The 20,128-nt window shown below is 43.0% G+C and overlaps 2 protein-coding genes across 3 annotated transcripts in view; one reads left to right on the forward strand and one right to left on the reverse strand.

Moving 5' to 3' along the window:
* Positions 1 to 12,973, forward strand: part of CERKL (CERK like autophagy regulator) — a 100,644-nt gene extending 87,671 nt beyond the window's left edge. Inside the window, exons 10-13 of the mRNA XM_072121583.1 lie at positions 9,697 to 9,805; positions 11,135 to 11,231; positions 12,065 to 12,231; positions 12,646 to 12,973. Coding sequence (XP_071977684.1) covers positions 9,697 to 9,805; positions 11,135 to 11,231; positions 12,065 to 12,231; positions 12,646 to 12,727 — 455 coding nt within the window. The 3' untranslated portion in view covers positions 12,728 to 12,973. The remainder of the gene's footprint in view (positions 1 to 9,696; positions 9,806 to 11,134; positions 11,232 to 12,064; positions 12,232 to 12,645) is intronic.
* The window catches only part of ITGA4 (integrin subunit alpha 4), an 85,591-nt gene continuing 78,193 nt past the window's right edge, over positions 12,731 to 20,128 (reverse strand). For both annotated transcript variants that reach the window (XM_072121582.1, XM_072121581.1), the window contains exons 26-28: positions 19,582 to 19,677; positions 18,733 to 18,852; positions 12,731 to 15,872 (exon numbers count right to left, since the gene is read on the reverse strand). In XM_072121582.1, the coding sequence (XP_071977683.1) occupies positions 15,780 to 15,872; positions 18,733 to 18,852; positions 19,582 to 19,677 (309 nt within the window). In that variant the 3' untranslated portion in view covers positions 12,731 to 15,779. The remainder of the gene's footprint in view (positions 15,873 to 18,732; positions 18,853 to 19,581; positions 19,678 to 20,128) is intronic.

A 20,128-nucleotide genomic window follows, 5' to 3' on the forward strand; every position in this document is an offset into this window, starting at 1 on the left:
TCAGTTGGTTGACGAATTCCTTAAATAGATCCTTACCTCCCTCCCACAGGATAAGGATATCGTCAATAAATCTGCCCCAGTATGATATATACTGGGTGTACTTGGTGTATTCCTCGGAGAACACTATGGTGTCCTCCCACCATCCAAGAAAGAGGTTGGCGTATGAGGGCGCACAAGTCGCCCCCATCGCGGTCCCCCTGACTTGGTGGTAGAAGGACCCATTAAAGAGGAAGTAATTGTGAGTAAGAATGAAGTACAACAGTTGGAGTATGAACTGATTGTGTTCTCTGAACTGTATCGCCTTAGTGGTCAGAAAATGTTCGACTGCCTTCAGGCCCAGCTTGTGCTCGATATTGCTATACAAAGACTCCACATCTAGACTAGCAATCATGGTGGTATGGGTCAATGGTAATTCCTGAATTTTCTCAATGATATCCTTCGTATCACGTAGATACGAGGGAAGGGCTACAACAAATGGCTGCAGCATCTTATCAATGTAGACGCTGCAGGATTGTGTGAGACAATCGCAACCAGAGACAATCGGTCTCCCTGGAACAGGGGATCGACATTTATGCACTTTTGGTAGAGCATAAAATGTGGCTATGGTAGGATGTTTGTTGTAAAGAATTTTATATTCATCGTCACTAATCAGGTTCGCATCTTTGGCTTCAGAGAGAAGTAGATTCAATTCACTGATATATTTTGATGTGGGGTCATTATGGAGGACTTTATAGGTGTGTCTATCCGATAACAATCGCATGACCATGTTTATATAGTCCTTGGTGTCCATGACGACTGTGTTGCCCCCCTTGTCAGACGGCTTCACTGTCAGATCATGGTCATTTCGAAGTTCCTCCAGTGCCCTCACCTCATCAGTGTTCAAATTCTTGAAAATGTGTTTCCTGTCCATTTTCAATCCTTCAATGTCTCTAGAAACCAGTTGTACAAAGGTTTCTATATTTTTATACTTAGAGAAAGGGGGGGTATGTTTAGACTTAGGTCGCATATCTGTAAGTGGTGCTCTTATGTTGAGTGAGCCTACAGTGTTTTCCTCTTCCAGGGTGAGAAGTGCTTCCAGGGCTTGTGTTTCCCTCTGTCTAAGTCTTTTTTTGTCCGTGTCTGCCTCTTTGTGCCACTTGTGTAATGCCAACTTTCGTGCAAATAAATTAATGTCCTTGATCCACAAGAACTTATCGCTGGGGGGTGTGGGTGTGAAAGTGAGACCCTTCTGTAATAGTGCCAAGGTGTGTGGAGAAAGTGTTTTGGATGACAGGTTGATAACTAGATTTTGTGTGGAATCATGTATTGGTGGGGGGATTATTTCATGTTGTGCCCCCACTTCTCGCGATCTCTCTGTGGTGCACACAGGGCTTGTGTGCCTAAAAAAGGTGACGGTAGGGATGTGGTTGTAAGGTGTGGGATAATCGAGGTTTGAGTGTTGAAGGTAGGTAATTGCATCGTGGTCATGGTGGAACGTGGTGTTTCTTGTGTAGATCTTAGTTCTGTGCTCTGCAGTGGTGTCATTATCGGGTTGAGGGGACACAGTGAGTTGTTTACAGATGAGAATGAAGATGAGGTAGATGGTTGTGGTCCTGTGGAGGAAGAATTGTGGGCTACTGTACATACTGGTCCTGAGGAGCGGCTGTCTAAGTAACTAGTGTTATTCGTTGTTCTCTTATGATGCGGTGACTTACGGCTCTTGAGATTTTTACGTTTTGTACCCCCCTGTGGATTGGGATGGTTAGACCTAGAGTCTTCTGTACTGGAGAGATCAGATTCCGAGATGTCTGTATACACTGGTTTTGTAGAGTATCTTTTGTTACGTTTTTGATTACTTTTCTGAGGGTAGACCTGCCCTGATTCAAAGTCCTTTCTGTCACGCAGGTATTTTTGATGTTTTTTATCCTTTATGTCCCTTGTGAGTGTATCTATGTATTTTTGGAGTTTATTTTCAAGCGATGAAAATTCAGGGTGTTGGCTGAATTTCTGTATATCCTGAATGTCCCTTTGTAATTTCTCTTGTATTCTACAGAGGTTCTGTTTCTCATATATGCTCAGGTATTCAATCATGCGTAGGGAATTGGATGTCAGGATGGTTTGCCAGCCCTTAAGAAATTCCGGGTCTTCCTGATGTGAGTTAGGGGTGATCTGTATCCTGAGTCCCCTGTACACTAATTTCTGACTTAGGTAAGTTTCGAAGCTGACCACTTCCCAACTTGCTCTGATATATTGTTTGTATGTTTTATTGAGGTCATTGAAGGCTAGGTGAATATCACTCTGATTCAATGGCAGGTCCTGGGTGGAAAAGACCTGTGCAGCCTGCTGTGTAATAGTCTCTAGACTGATAGCCTGTGATAGAAAACCTGCCATAGCCAAAGTGTGTGATGGTAACACGAGACACACTATTTATCCTGCGTGTGGTGCAGCTGTGTAGGGGCTTAGTAACGTGCACTCAAGAGTCCCGTCTTGGCAAAGACTGGGAAGGTGGGAGTAAATTCCCCCGTGGTCCTGTAGTGGAGAGTTAAAGCTCCAAAATAATCAAATTTTACTAAAAGGAATTGGACCAATTGTCAGGCAGGGTTTGTTACTGGAAAGAGATACAAAAACCGCCCTAGGGCGGCACAAAGGAGCCCATATCCTGACAATAAGGAGTGGCGATTAAAACTTAACTTTTATTTATGAGCTAAAGTATATAATATAGGGTATGAATAGATACTTGGTGCTCAAAACAGAATTCGTGATTTAAAAGCACAAGTGTCCTAAATGAGGTGGCCTTAGGGTATAGGATCGTAGATCTGTGTATATAGTAACATCGGAGTGGGCTGGACTCGGGTAGTGATAGCTAGTATGGCAGATATACAAACCTGAACGCTATGGGTTATTATCATTTAAACCCAAGCGTTGATTCCTGTGGTATGGGATCAGTGAGATCCCAGACTTATACAGGAATCTATTGCGGTATCCACAGCCCACAAGACCCTAAGTCTATCCAGCCTACAAAACCAAGGTACCACCCCTAGATAGGACCACTGCAATTTAAAATAAGAAAAGAAATTAGCCCCCCGACATGTTTCGCCAGTGACCTGGCTTCATCAGGGGTCGGGCTAATACTAATCGGCGGCGCTGTCTCGCCGGGTATATAAAGATCTTAGCCCCTCCCCTCTGAGGGTATTTGACCTATGGGTGAGGCGGTTGCTCGCCGCCACCTACTTTTCTAAAGTGATTGAAGTGTAACAGAGGTGGGTGGAGCCGAAATCCGTGCCAATGGAGCGGGGCCAGGGGTGGTGCTACCTCAGACAGCTGGCGATGACACTCACCAATCCCTGCGAGCGAGTGTGCGCATGACAGGTTCGGCAGTGTTGATTCAGCGGTGAAGACGACTGCGCATGCCCAGGTACTTTGCCTCCGGAGTACGGCCGGCGGAGAGATGCTGTCAGCTGTCTGAGGTAGCACCACCCCTGGCCCCGCTCCATTGGCACGGATTTCGGCTCCACCCACCTCTGTTACACTTCAATCACTTTAGAAAAGTAGGTGGCGGCGAGCAACCGCCTCACCCATAGGTCAAATACCCTCAGAGGGGAGGGGCTAAGATCTTTATATACCCGGCGAGACAGCGCCGCCGATTAGTATTAGCCCGACCCCTGATGAAGCCAGGTCACTGGCGAAACATGTCGGGGGGCTAATTTCTTTTCTTATTTTAAATTGCAGTGGTCCTATCTAGGGGTGGTACCTTGGTTTTGTAGGCTGGATAGACTTAGGGTCTTGTGGGCTGTGGATACCGCAATAGATTCCTGTATAAGTCTGGGATCTCACTGATCCCATACCACAGGAATCAACGCTTGGGTTTAAATGATAATAACCCATAGCGTTCAGGTTTGTATATCTGCCATACTAGCTATCACTACCCGAGTCCAGCCCACTCCGATGTTACTATATACACAGATCTACGATCCTATACCCTAAGGCCACCTCATTTAGGACACTTGTGCTTTTAAATCACGAATTCTGTTTTGAGCACCAAGTATCTATTCATACCCTATATTATATACTTTAGCTCATAAATAAAAGTTAAGTTTTAATCGCCACTCCTTATTGTCAGGATATGGGCTCCTTTGTGCCGCCCTAGGGCGGTTTTTGTATCTCTTTCCAGTAACAAACCCTGCCTGACAATTGGTCCAATTCCTTTTAGTAAAATTTGATTATTTTGGAGCTTTAACTCTCCACTACAGGACCACGGGGGAATTTACTCCCACCTTCCCAGTCTTTGCCAAGACGGGACTCTTGAGTGCACGTTACTAAGCCCCTACACAGCTGCACCACACGCAGGATAAATAGTGTGTCTCGTGTTACCATCACACACTTTGGCTATGGCAGGTTTTCTATCACAGGCTATCAGTCTAGAGACTATTACACAGCAGGCTGCACAGGTCTTTTCCACCCAGGACCTGCCATTGAATCAGAGTGATATTCACCTAGCCTTCAATGACCTCAATAAAACATACAAACAATATATCAGAGCAAGTTGGGAAGTGGTCAGCTTCGAAACTTACCTAAGTCAGAAATTAGTGTACAGGGGACTCAGGATACAGATCACCCCTAACTCACATCAGGAAGACCCGGAATTTCTTAAGGGCTGGCAAACCATCCTGACATCCAATTCCCTACGCATGATTGAATACCTGAGCATATATGAGAAACAGAACCTCTGTAGAATACAAGAGAAATTACAAAGGGACATTCAGGATATACAGAAATTCAGGCAACACCCTGAATTTTCATCGCTTGAAAATAAACTCCAAAAATACATAGATACACTCACAAGGGACATAAAGGATAAAAAACATCAAAAATACCTGCGTGACAGAAAGGACTTTGAATCAGGGCAGGTCTACCCTCAGAAAAGTAATCAAAAACGTAACAAAAGATACTCTACAAAACCAGTGTATACAGACATCTCGGAATCTGATCTCTCCAGTACAGAAGACTCTAGGTCTAACCATCCCAATCCACAGGGGGGTACAAAACGTAAAAATCTCAAGAGCCGTAAGTCACCGCATCATAAGAGAACAACGAATAACACTAGTTACTTAGACAGCCGCTCCTCAGGACCAGTATGTACAGTAGCCCACAATTCTTCCTCCACAGGACCACAACCATCTACCTCATCTTCATTCTCATCTGTAAACAACTCACTGTGTCCCCTCAACCCGATAATGACACCACTGCAGAGCACAGAACTAAGATCTACACAAGAAACACCACGTTCCACCATGACCACGATGCAATTACCTACCTTCAACACTCAAACCTCGATTATCCCACACCTTACAACCACATCCCTACCGTCACCTTTTTTAGGCACACAAGCCCTGTGTGCACCACAGAGAGATCGCGAGAAGTGGGGGCACAACATGAAATAATCCCCCCACCAATACATGATTCCACACAAAATCTAGTTATCAACCTGTCATCCAAAACACTTTCTCCACACACCTTGGCACTATTACAGAAGGGTCTCACTTTCACACCCACACCCCCCAGCGATAAGTTCTTGTGGATCAAGGACATTAATTTATTTGCACGAAAGTTGGCATTACACAAGTGGCACAAAGAGGCAGACACGGACAAAAAAAGACTTAGACAGAGGGAAACACAAGCCCTGGAAGCACTTCTCACCCTGGAAGAGGAAAACACTGTAGGCTCACTCAACATAAGAGCACCACTTACAGATATGCGACCTAAGTCTAAACATACCCCCCCTTTCTCTAAGTATAAAAATATAGAAACCTTTGTACAACTGGTTTCTAGAGACATTGAAGGATTGAAAATGGACAGGAAACACATTTTCAAGAATTTGAACACTGATGAGGTGAGGGCACTGGAGGAACTTCGAAATGACCATGATCTGACAGTGAAGCCGTCTGACAAGGGGGGCAACACAGTCGTCATGGACACCAAGGACTATATAAACATGGTCATGCGATTGTTATCGGATAGACACACCTATAAAGTCCTCCATAATGACCCCACATCAAAATATATCAGTGAATTGAATCTACTTCTCTCTGAAGCCAAAGATGCGAACCTGATTAGTGACGATGAATATAAAATTCTTTACAACAAACATCCTACCATAGCCACATTTTATGCTCTACCAAAAGTGCATAAATGTCGATCCCCTGTTCCAGGGAGACCGATTGTCTCTGGTTGCGATTGTCTCACACAATCCTGCAGCGTCTACATTGATAAGATGCTGCAGCCATTTGTTGTAGCCCTTCCCTCGTATCTACGTGATACGAAGGATATCATTGAGAAAATTCAGGAATTACCATTGACCCATACCACCATGATTGCTAGTCTAGATGTGGAGTCTTTGTATAGCAATATCGAGCACAAGCTGGGCCTGAAGGCAGTCGAACATTTTCTGACCACTAAGGCGATACAGTTCAGAGAACACAATCAGTTCATACTCCAACTGTTGTACTTCATTCTTACTCACAATTACTTCCTCTTTAATGGGTCCTTCTACCACCAAGTCAGGGGGACCGCGATGGGGGCGACTTGTGCGCCCTCATACGCCAACCTCTTTCTTGGATGGTGGGAGGACACCATAGTGTTCTCCGAGGAATACACCAAGTACACCCAGTATATATCATACTGGGGCAGATTTATTGACGATATCCTTATCCTGTGGGAGGGAGGTAAGGATCTATTTAAGGAATTCGTCAACCAACTGAACTGTAATCAGATCGGGATGAAATTTACATCAGAGATCAATGAGAACGTGATCTGCTTCCTAGATCTAACAATCAGTATGGATTCACTAAGATGCCTCAAAACGGATATCTATCGGAAACCGACTTCCACCAACAGCTTTTTACAGTGGCAGAGTTGGCACCCGCAACCACTCAAGTCAGGTATACCGATAGGACAATACCTGAGGGCACGAAGAAACTGTTCTGACGATGCCCTGTTTAAAAAGGAATGCGACAACCTCTACCGTAGGTTTAGGAGTCGGGGTTACCCGAAGAAATGCTTGTATAAAGCTTATGCGAGAGCCAAGAACACTGACAGGAACACACTGTTTGCCAAAAAAGACCAACAACCAACTGAACAAATTGTCAGATGCATCGGTACATATGATGCATACGCTGAGACCATTAGGAACATCATGTCTCGCTATTGGCCAATACTCACGGCTGACCCCGACCTAGCAGAAAAACTAACAGCAAAACCCACTATCACCTATCGGAGAGGCCTAAATCTACGCAATCTTTTAGTACACAGTCACTTTAGTGAATCATCTGAATCGGCCCAGAGACCAAGGAGCACTTTACAAGGTTCATATCCCTGCGGGTCCTGCTCGTTTTGCCCGTTGATGCTAAAAACGAAAACATACACTAACCCAGTAGATGGTTCTACCTACACGATTAAATACCATCTAAATTGTAAAAGCACAGCTGTGATATACGTGGCACAATGTACCTGCCCACGATGGTATGTGGGCAAGACGATCCAACAGCTCCGCAGGAGAATATCTAGTCACATCAGCTCCATCACGACAGGGAAGGATACCCCGATCTCCAGACATGTGAGACTGCATCATGAAGGAGATGCCAATGTCCTGCGTTTCTGGGCCATAGATCAGGTCCGATCGGGACCCCGACAGGGAAACATCGACCATAAGCTTCTACAGTTGGAAGCCAGATGGATCCACCGACTTAAATCCCTGAGCCCATCGGGCCTGAATGAAGGCTTTACCTTCGCAGCATTTCTCTAAGGGGCCACTTACGTGCATCTTTATCTTCTTCATTTTTTTCAAAAAGAAAAAGGGAAAGGGAAAAAAAAAAAAAAAAAGAAAAAAAATTTTTTTTTTTTTTTTTTTTAAAGTTTTTTTTTTTTTTTTTTTTTTTTTGTCTTTATTAGAAGTGGTATTGTATACCTCATCACTTCTTAAAGGATGGATATTCATTACTTGGTGTGCCAACCAAGAATTCTATACCCATATACCCCTCCCCCTCTATGCACCATTTTACTGACCTAGGATATTATATGGGAAATGCTCAGAAGTATACCTACCTAACCTAGCGGATGGGTGCATTTTGCCTGATCTCCACCGTGGCGTTTGTGGACAGAGTGCCTGAGCGTGCGCAGTCAGCTCTATTGCTGACAGCATCTCTCCGCCGGCCGTACTCCGGAGGCAAAGTACCTGGGCATGCGCAGTCGTCTTCACCGCTGAATCAACACTGCCGAACCTGTCATGCGCACACTCGCTCGCAGGGATTGGTGAGTGTCATCGCCAGCTGTCTGAGGTAGCACCACCCCTGGCCCCGCTCCATTGGCACGGATTTCGGCTCCACCCACCTCTGTTACACTTCAATCACTTTAGAAAAGTAGGTGGCGGCGAGCAACCGCCTCACCCATAGGTCAAATACCCTCAGAGGGGAGGGGCTAAGATCTTTATATACCCGGCGAGACAGCGCCGCCGATTAGTATTAGCCCGACCCCTGATGAAGCCAGGTCACTGGCGAAACATGTCGGGGGGCTAATTTCTTTTCTTATTTTAAATTGCAGTGGTCCTATCTAGGGGTGGTACCTTGGTTTTGTAGGCTGGATAGACTTAGGGTCTTGTGGGCTGTGGATACCGCAATAGATTCCTGTATAAGTCTGGGATCTCACTGATCCCATACCACAGGAATCAACGCTTGGGTTTAAATGATAATAACCCATAGCGTTCAGGTTTGTATATCTGCCATACTAGCTATCACTACCCGAGTCCAGCCCACTCCGATGTTACTATATACACAGATCTACGATCCTATACCCTAAGGCCACCTCATTTAGGACACTTGTGCTTTTAAATCACGAATTCTGTTTTGAGCACCAAGTATCTATTCATACCCTATATTGTATACTTTAGCTCATAAATAAAAGTTAAGTTTTAATCGCCACTCCTTATTGTCAGGATATGGGCTCCTTTGTGCCGCCCTAGGGCGGTTTTTGTATCTCTTTCCGGGAATATTTTCTTGGCACTCTTTGGGCCCCTTGGTACCAATTGAGCATCGTTGCAATGCCACAGCCTACCTGAGTATTGTTGCTGACCATGTCCATCCCTTTATGAGCACAATGTACCCAACATCTGATGGCTACTTTCAGCAGGATAATGCGCCATGTCATAAAGCTGGAATCATCCCAGACTGGTTTCTTGAACATGACAATGAGGTCACTGTACTCAAATGGCCTCCACAGTCACCAGATCTCAATCCAATAGAGCATCTTTGGGATGTGGTGGAACGGGAGATTTGCATCATGGATGTGCAGCCGACAAATCTGCGGCAACTGTGTGATGCCATCATGTCAATATGGACCAAAATCTCTGAGGAATGCTTCCAGCACCTTGTTGAAGAAGAATTGAGGCAGTTCTGAAGGCAAAAGGGGGTCCAACCCGTTACTAGCATGGTGTACCTAGTGGCCGGTGAGTGTATATGTATATATATATATATATATCTGCAGAATTTACACATGGTATTTTGGAACTTAAAATGGGGAACCAAAATTAGGACGCTACAAACAGGAAATAAGTGACGTTTGTGGGAAAACCCCTTTAAAACACAATAACCTTGATGTGATTGGCTGCTTTTACAGACTTACTTTGATACATTCTTTTCAGTTTCTTCTTTTGTTTCCCTCTTTCAGAGGACAAGGATGAGTGGAAGCACATTGGGGGTGAGCTACTGAATGTCAGTATTATGGCAATCCCCTGCCTGTGCTCCTTGGCCCCAGGAGGCCTCGCACCTAACACCAGGTCAGTAGAAGTTACACGCGTCACCTCGGCCCCCACCACCGGCTTCATTTAAACTTTTGTGAAAACGTTTCTACAGATTGCTCAAGGATTCGTGATCTCCCAAGATAGGTTGCCGTCAGTGAAGGATTAGAGACAATTATAGGATCTGCAAAATTAGGTCAAGTAGTCTAGCTGGAATATTTCACATATAATTACTGCGATCGTATTACTATAACAGCAGGCCGGGTTACAGCACCAGCCTTACCAGCACTGGTGTGTAGCTGAGAAGTCAGCGGAGATATGTGACGTGTCGCTCCATCCCAACCATCATGGAAAATGGTTTATTGTATATCATATTATAGAAAATACCTTGCTTATAATAACAATCTTTATTTATATAGCGCCACCATATTCCATAGCACTTAACAAATATGATAACAAATATGGAAGTGCTGAGGTTTTGTGCGTGGCTATAAATTAATAGCACATAAAATAAAACCCTGAAACGGTTTTGACACAAGATCCCCATTGAATGGTAACACGTTTAATCCCGAGGAAGCATTTTCCAAGCGTCTGTGGGGCAGATTTACTTACCTGGTCCAGTCGCGATCCAGCGGCGGGTTCTCCGATGCTGATTCGGGTCCGACCGGGATTCACTAAGGTCCGTGCGCTGATATCCACTAGGTGTCGCTGCTGCGCCGAGGTCCGCTGGAGTTCACCGGAGTTCACCTTCTATTTCTTGGTGCAGGTAAGTGCGGGCCTGTCTTTATTGTCCCGCTTACGGTGCCCACTAACATTACAGAGTTGGGCTACATTCACACCACATTTTTTGAAAATCTTCAGCACACTTGCCAGGAAAGCTCCCTGTGTATAAGTTAAGCGTATCTACAGATTTTTACCTGCAGGTGGGGGACATCATTTTTGCCGCCTTTCCATTCTGCTCCCTTCTGCTGAGCAACATCTGTGTTCAGCGGAGGACATTGGAGGCAATGGGGGGACAGATGCTACTGTATTGCCTACACTTCGGGCCTCCACTGAACGTACTCTCTGGGAGGTCCATAGGACAGTTACAATACTGGGGAAACACCCTGAACATTGCTATCAGCTGATGAATAGCTGCTACCAATGTTCGCTCCTCCTCCTATTTTCAGAGGGGAGAGAAGGAAGATGAGAATGTATTTCACCGTATGAGCTTACAGTGGGATATGTCCCAGGCCTCCGCTGTAAGGACACATGGGGACTAATCCTTACAACATAGGGGAACAAATAGTAGCCCATGCACTGTCAAAGATTACAAAGTCTTGTGACATTAATAATAACGTGAATTATATTTATCTTCTCCTTCTTTAGATTAAATGATGGCACAATGGAGCTGATCATTGTACGAAATACCTCCAGACCAGAGTTTGTGAAGCACTTGAAGCGTTACGCTACTCAGAAAAATCAGGTAGGGAAGTAGTTGTTAAATACCGGGCAGATTAATACCAGTGACCTCTTAAGAAGTCTTAACTCCCTGAGTCCCATCAGGATACATTAGCCATTATGTGACAGATTTGGAAGTTTCCAATCAGTTTATTGCAGCTTAGTCCATGGTAATCCCCCCCCTCCCATACTATTTAGAGTACAGTGCTGAGGAGGAGAGACAGGAAGCTATAGTATCCTATAATAGGAGCGGCTGCTTACCTTACAAGTAGCTTACAGCAAGAATGTGCATGGGTAGTAGAATTACATGCAACTCCTATTATTTCTATAATCCTAAATAATGATGTTTTTCATAAAATTACAATTCTGGAGCTGTAAAACTGGGTTCTTCCAGTTGTAGAAGTGTCCGCAGACATGTCAGAACGAGGTGACAAGCCCTCAATAAAGTGGTATTCCTGTTATGGCTAATTAATTGCCTTGGTTGCTTTGTGAATCACAGATGTAAAGTGGTAAGATTTCAGGCAATGGACACAAACAAGATGCAAGGAGTCCCTGCTTCCCTGCAGAACAGCAGGAGTCCCATCTCCGGCACTGTAGTCGGTCTGTCAAATCCGCCCCCTGCAGGTCTGTGAGTCACGGGCTGACCTCAGTCATCTGAAAAACCCTTAACTTCACATCATCCTCTAAACAAAGGGCTCCTGGATGAATGGAGTGGGACATTTAGCATTCCTCAGGTGTGAATTTTTGGGGTTTAAGTTTTTCTGTTGTACAATAGATGGGGATTCAGGCAGTCCACCCTCCATTGAAATAATCAAAAAACATCTTCTAAGTTGTAAGAATGAAAATTTTTCTTCCTAGTTTGACTTTCCTTTTGTTGAAACACACTTGGTTAAAGAAGTAAAACTCTGTCCCCAAAACACTCAAAATGGCAATGGCTTCTATGAACATACGGAGCTTAGTGAAGACCTTCACCCATGGAATATTGATGGGGATTTACTGGAAGCATCTTCTGAAGTTCATGTTCGGTGAGTGATGACTAGCGACTTTTGGTCCCCACTTATATTTTCCCCTGTTCCAGCACCAGTGACTTGGTCTCCACTGTGTTACAGCTGGACTGTAAGGGACAACATATAATATAACATGAATGCCACATCCAATCAGTGGCCTTAGCTGTGACATGTGATCAACATCACTTCCTGTATAGCAACTTTACTTCCTGAATAGGCTACTGGCGCTGGACCAGGGGACATATAACAGGTGAGTGATGTTTTTTCTCTGACTTGACACAATTCCCAGACTATAAATTCCCCAAAAATCATCAGCCCCTTTCAGCAGAGAAGACCTGCATCCTGTAATAAAGTATGTGAAACCCGACAGCCCTTTTAGTTTAGTCCTTGAATATTCAGCAAGATTAATATACATGTTCTTTTATTTTCCAGCTTACATCCTGAGCTCATAAATCTTTACGGGAGTAACATCGAGGAACTGGACGAGGCGAAAGCTACATGCAACTGTCTGTAGCCAGAAAAAAAGCTGTATCCTGATTTTATACAAATGTCACTTTTATTGATTGGTGGCAGCAGAGACATTAGAATGACAATGTTCAATGAGAACGGATCACGCCCACAAATATACAATTCATCGACACTTTAGACAATAGTACAACATTCTTCCACAAAATAAAAAAAAAAATTTGAACAAAGCCTATTTTACAATATAAATTTTTATAGAATTTGTAAACCTGCACTAGTTTTTGTAGTAGCATTTTTTAAAAAAAATGTGCAATAAATGAAGTTTTCGTAAAGCAGTTTTCCATTTTTCAGTCTAATTCGTTTATCGTTTATCTCTCCAACCTTTCACCTTTTACACAGGGGAATTAACCTATTCATTCACTAAAGTCCCGTTTGTATGGATTAAAGGGAACCTATCACTCTATAAAGTAATGGACATCCCTTTTTAGCTAAAAAAACCCCAGGTCTCTCTATCACCATAAAATCAACTTTTTTACTCTTACCTGGCAGCTTGCCAGAACCAGCAGCGAGTCAGAGAGGGTGGTTCTTTTACCTCCGAACCCAACCACCCCTCACTATCAGCTACCCCTCCCCTCTCCCAATATCATCTTTCTTGCCGGAGCTGGAAAGGAGCGAGACCGAGAAGGGGAGGAGTAGCTGGGAGTTAGAATAGGGGTGGTTAAATCTGGCGGAAAAGGAAACACCCCCTCTGATTCGCTGCTGGTTCTGGTGCTGCCAGGTAAGAGTATAAAGTTGATTTTATGGTGATAGAGAGATCTGCTTTTTTTAGCTAAAACAGGGTGACCCTTACTTTATAGAGTGCTATATTGGCTGCAATAGGTCAGAATGTGGAGACAGGTTTCCTTTAAAGGAGCTCTCCATGTTTTTAGGTCTTGTGCTTGTCATTATATTCTTTGATACCCATTTTAAATGACCCAAAAGGTTCCTGGACATTTATCAGGTAGAAAAAAAGTGGTGATATATTTTGTCAATATTTTTTTCACATTTTATATTTTACATCAGACAACCAAATATTTTGATTCCGTGGAAACTAGAGAACCCCCTTAAAGGCTACGAAATGGCATTGTAAAGGGAACCTGTCAGCATAAATGTAGTGTAATCTGCAGGCAGCTTGTTATGGAGCAAGAGAGGCTGAATTGATTGATAAATACTTTGTTAGTAGAAAATCAGGTTTTTTGATTTCTATCTTTGTTCTTCTATACTATGACCTCCATATATAAGAGATCAAAACTCTCCAAGGTCTCTCATGCTCGGGTGATGAATAAAGAGAGCCATTTCCAGATTTTCTAGATGGTCATTTTCATCTAATGTGTATGGGTTATCAAGTCATGAGGCCTTCCTATCAGTCATTGACAGCGATCCTCGTCTACTCAGTCACACGTGGAGGACCAACCACTGGTCGGACCTCCCCATGACTAGGTAACTGTTTCTAAGCATAGAAAGGACAAATGGGAAGTCATACTGAGTCTTTTCCCTATACTCTGCTTCAACCCACTTGCTCTATAACATGCTGCATGTTGTCCCATTTTACACTAAATTGATTGTCATTACAATTCTCTGTAAGGTCGGACCGGGTCTCTGTTGATTGTCAAGTACAGGAAAAATTATTAAACACAGAAACTTATAGTCAACCAAAACGAAACAAGAATTATGTTATGTATTCAGTGTGTGCATGTAAATGTCTCAGTGTGCAAAAGGCAACCTACAACCCTACCTCAGATTCTATCTACTCATACATTACTGTGCAAGGACTGGCAATGCATCGCTGGTGCTCCCCTCTCATGCCAAGAAAAACGATCACAGGTTCAGGACAGAAATTGCTCTCCATGTATTTGCAGTAATGGGCATGGAAAAATAATACAGTTTTGATATTTTTTGTATGTAACCAAAAAATAAACAAAATTTTACAGATTATTTGTCACCACAGGAGAAATGAAACCTTACACAACCTCCATCCAAATTACTGTTCTGTCCATGTGATGTGGGACAGGTCAGGTTTCCAGAGTGAGAGATGTCCTAAATCCATTAACACCCAACTTCCATCATCAGGTAATCATAAAGGACATTCAGGTTATCCATGTAACAATAAATTATGCGAACAGACATGCTTGGCAACATTTTTGCTGGGATAGGACCACTAAAAAGGGTGAACATATGCAAACGCCAACCAAAAATGGTTCTCACCACATCAGTGTCTTCCATGGGTCAATGCTAAAGTGTCTTGAAATGGTCAAAACCAATTGGACAGATAGGTGTTGTATTAATATTATTTGGTTAAGCTGAAATACTTATATATGGCCAAGTTTTGGGTGGAAATGTATTACATTCCATATTACATTCAATTCGGCTTCATTGCCAGAGCAAATTCCTCACCCTACTAAACCATAGTTCCTGTAGACCCTTCTTTTTGGAGTGACAGTGGGGTGACTATGCAGCACTGAATCACATACTGGTCAAGAAGCAAAGAAGGTGAAGGCTAAACTAACAACCATAGTCAGCACGGAAGCAGGACCTTCTAAAATCGTTTCATAACTCGGTAGGTCCTGCCCACATTTACTGTCAACAGTTGCCAACTAATGCTGATACATTGAAAGGTGATCCTACGAGCCGTAGTGTTTTTGAACAAAGTCGCTTCAGCTGAAATGAAAGGCAATATGCTTAGGAGACCTCTAGCACCTCAGATGTTCCACCAGGGATCACCTTGTCCAGTGATACATGTCTCTCTTCAATGAAGTCCCACGTAACCGGCAAATGCAATAAGCTCCTACTCTGGGGTTTCATTGCATTTCTTCTATAATAATAAAATTGTCACTTTCCTGAGATCCTTGGTTGATCATATTCATGAAGAAGTCGTGAACATATCCATTCATGAAATAGACATCTTTTGGAGGCATCACAAGTTCTTGATAAGTTCTAGATAAATATCTGAAAAAAATCAGTTCTCTTCTGTAAAGAAAAATAACTTCATTTCTTTCCTTGTGGTTTTTCCCATAATTTATGGAATATTTAAAACATCTATAAGTTCAGAAATATGTTTATTTCTATTCTTTTTCCTCTTGGGTAAGGAAGCTCCAACTTTCTTTTCCATTTTCGTCTGGTTCCAGTGATCTGTACTTTCTCTTGAAGAATCCCATCTAGGGAACAATGATACAACTTAGTTAGGTTTGGTCTGACCCAAATGAGATATCATTTTAAGTGCTGTAAACTGTATCATGATGGATGACATGTTCATAGATTAGATTCTTTAATTATCAAGTGTTGAATAAGTCGACTACGTGTGAACACAGCTATGTACATCTGTCACCAAGATATCGGAAGGTGATGAATTCTTCTGGGCGACAAAGCGGAAAATCGAGATTTAGTTTTCCTTATTGGGAACTGGTTTTTATTTTGGTTATATAAAATATTTAAAGGGGTTTCTAAGATAAGAGTTGCTCCCGGCACCCCTGGAAGTGTGTTTGCAAGGGAAACCATGGCCAGATTTCTGGTGAAAGAGAAACTGTATGACAGCTTAGGTCCACCACATCAGGAGCCACTCTTTTCTGAACTATAGAGGGAATCTCAGTCTAAATAGCTATCTTACTGGATTCTAATCATTGAGGGCTTGTCCTCAGTAAAGACCTTCAAAGTTTGACCAGTGGGACTAAGACTAGGACTAATTCGTATCAGAACTATGTAGGGGCTGCATGCACTAAACCACATTCATACATATTATCCTGCCCCTTTATTGTGCTCATCAGCATTAAGGGTATGTTTCCGTGCTTTGTAGACATAGGCCCACATAGGCCGACATAGTGCACCTACAATTTTTTGCTGCTTTTAGAGCAGAACATTGGGGCACATTTACTTACCCATCCCGTCGCGATCTCCGCTGTGTGTTGTCCGACGAGGATCCGGGACTTCAGTGATTCACTAAGATCATGCATCCAATTTCCTGCATCTGTCGCTTAACCCGCTGAGGTCCGCCAGATTTCACCTTCTTCCCGGTGCATGTGAGTGCTGATCTTGCGACACAATTTGCTTTTTAAATTCCGCGGTTTGTCCGAATCAGTCGGGTTGTCCGATGGCCACGCCCCCCAATTTGTTTCACATGCAAGCCGTCGCCAATGCGCCACAATCTGATTGCGTGCGCCAAAAAAACGGGGCAATTCAACGCAAAATGGAAAAATGTGAAACCCGACAAAAATGTGTCTGCCGAACCCTTAGTAAATGTGCCCCATAGTGCGTCCACGTCACATTTCACTTCTTAAATACATGTGTTAGCAGTTTGCGCTGAAAAGAACATGCAAGGTCGAACAAAAAACTGGGGCTTTAATAAATGTGGGCCATTGTGTGGGCATTTATCAATTTTGGCGGTCTGTGTTTTTAAGTTAATGAATTGGCACAGGACTGAGAAAGGTGAGAACTGTCTCCACATTCATAAGGGTGAAAAAGAACCCCATAAACCAGTCTTTTGCAGCTCTTAGTGTGTGCCAGAAATTGTCCGAAGAGCACCAATATTCTGGTGCTAAGACTTCTTAAAAAGGCACGATAGGCACAGCAATGGGAAAGAAAGGACATCTATCACCAGGATTAAAAACCAAGCACTATGACATACTGGTGGGTGCCCCCTCTGCTAGGATCTATGCTTCTTTTAGCTTCTTAAAGGGAACCTACCACCACATATCTACCTATAAAGGTAAAACGGGTGGTAGGTGGACCTATAGGAGGTGAGTCCTCACGTCCCTGCAATTTTTAGCATACTTTTATTCAGTATATATGTAAATTTCTGTAAGCGGCTACTGGGGCGTAGAGTAGCCAGAGCTGAGGCCACACGTTGCGGCTACTCCACTCCCCCGTAGCCTTTTTGTTCGGCCTACCAAAAGTTCGTCGTAGCTGCGCGCCCTCGTCCGATGATGCTGCCATCTGTGCATGTGTAGTGGCTCCGGGTTCGGATCAATGACCGTGCAGCCTCGGGCCCGCTGTTCTGCGCATGCGCAGATGGAAGAATCATCGGACGAGGGCGCGCAGATTTTGGTAGGCGGAACAAAAAGGCTACGGGGGAGTGGAGTAGCCGCAACGTGTGGCCTCAGCTCCGGCTACTCCATGCCCCAGTAGCCGCGTACGGAAATTTACATATATACTGAATAAAAGTTTGCTAAAGATTGCAGGGATGTGGGGATTAGCCCTTAAAAGGTGGTGGTAGGTTCCCTTTAAGCCCTTGTTTTTAAGAAATAAAGGTTTTAAAGATAATGCAAATGAACTTGAGGGGCTCCAGACTCTAGTCATATCTATGGAACCTGAAGCCCCTTGGGTTCATTTGCATAATTTTTAAGAGGTTTTTTTTTTTGTAAAAACAAGATCCTAAGAAGCTAAAAGAAGAACAGAAACTGCCAGAGGGGGGCACACACCAGCATTTAAGTGTGCTTGGTTTACAATCCTTCATCCTGGGGGTAGATGTCCTTTAAAGGTGATGTAGATCTCACATTCTCTGCAGGCTGGTTTTTCTCTTTTCAGAGAAATCCATTATAGAAGCATTCTGATGTTTTAGGCCTCTCATACACTTACATCCAACTTGCATCACACTAGCAGCATGGACTGGCTGGAACTTCCAGCCCGAATGCTGACAAGCGGAAGTGATTTCAGCATGTCGGTTCCGGTTGTCAGTGTTGGGACTGGACGTTCCAGCCAGCACATGCTGCGAGTGTGATGTGAGTTGGATGCATCACACCTTATAGTGTGTAAGGGGCCTTAGTTCGTCTTATCTGTCTTCTACTAAGAGGTTTAAAGCACTCAATTAGGTTGATAAAGAAGTCTGCCCAGAGGCTTTTTTGACAGATTTCTATGCACAAGACAGAAACCAATGACCATATAGAGAAGCTTTTACAAATTACATAAAAATGTTTTGTATTTAAAACCTAGAAAATTATTCTGCATCAATAAAAGACAATGGCTCCTGTAGGTGTTAAAAGTCTTTAAATCACCAAACATAGGGTTGAGAAGCCAGAATCTTACCTTCCATAGGGTAAATGTCATGAGGGAGAATAGCAGAAGTCCCAGCACTAAGCTTATTCCAATTATTGAATATAAAACATATTTTCTTGGTTTTTGATTGTGAACGGCTTCTAGTAGAACCTGCAGAAAAAGGACAAGTCACACAATGAAGAAAGAAACACAGTTTGTACATTCATGTAAAATATGTTGCATATCGAGGAATCCTATTCAGCTATGACTGCAGTACTTCCCCTTCCCGCTATATATGAACATGTCAAATGTGCACACGGAGGCATTGCAGCTTCTCTCAATACAGTTTACACTGAGATCTTCATTGGACAATTTGATGACCATTGTCCTGCAATGTTTGGCCGACTTTTGTCTAATGTGTATTGGCAGCTGATGGATGTCCATACAAATAAAATTAATGTTGCTTATCAAAACAAAGTTGGTAGAATCTGCCAACAATTCAATGTATTTGGGGTGTGAATTCTCCCTCAATGACACGTGTTAGACGTTCTGCATCCCCAATTGTTTCTTCTAAGGGCAAAGTCACTGCCTGAGATGTCTATTGGCAGGTTGAGAGAATGATCCTGTCCGGACTGGGGTTCCTTGGGACCACCAGATAAAATTATGTAATGAACCAAACCTCCATCAATTCCTATCAAATAGTCCCACCAATTTCACCAAAAAATTTATATATAAAGGTCTCCCCATAGTACTAGAAGATCTAATGGTGGACCCAGGCTCCATCCTGATACGGAACCCCCCATGGTTAGCTAACCATAACCATATTAGACAATATATGGCACATTTTGAGCAATAAACCTCCCCATTATATCGACTGATATAAACATTTCCATTTCTTACATGTGTGTAATGCTCCTGGTTGAGATAGATAATTTTAGGGTTTTCTTCAGACCTCACTTTTCCTAATGTGATGAACTGTAGTGATGAAACTTCTTCCTAAATATTAAAAACCAAAAAAAAAAATATTTAGCTTTATGGAAGAGGAATAAAATACAATTTCATTAAAAATCTATACATTAACATTAAACAAACACTGTGCAATATTCAGGCACCATTCAGACTGATTTTACTGCACTTTATCTCACAATACAGACGTGCGGTATTTTATTGTAAGTGCAGTGCTGCTTGCAGCCTTTAGGTGGTCCTCTTCTTACTGTTAAATTTTGTAAAATTTAGGTAGTCCAACCTCTGGTTGTAGCAATTACTACCATTTATAGTCAATGTGGAATTTTAGAAAACCTTGGTTCCCGATTTAGCAATTTTCATTACAAATAAATGATCATTCTAAGCACTTATAAGATCAAAATGTATCTACAAGTAAAGAACCAAAAACCAAGTCACATGGAGTGGATCAGTAAAAAGGACATGCCGGCCAAAATGAACAAAA

The sequence above is a fragment of the Engystomops pustulosus genome, chromosome 8 (genome assembly GCF_040894005.1).
Source record: "Engystomops pustulosus chromosome 8, aEngPut4.maternal, whole genome shotgun sequence".
Taxonomy (NCBI): domain Eukaryota; kingdom Metazoa; phylum Chordata; class Amphibia; order Anura; family Leptodactylidae; genus Engystomops; species Engystomops pustulosus.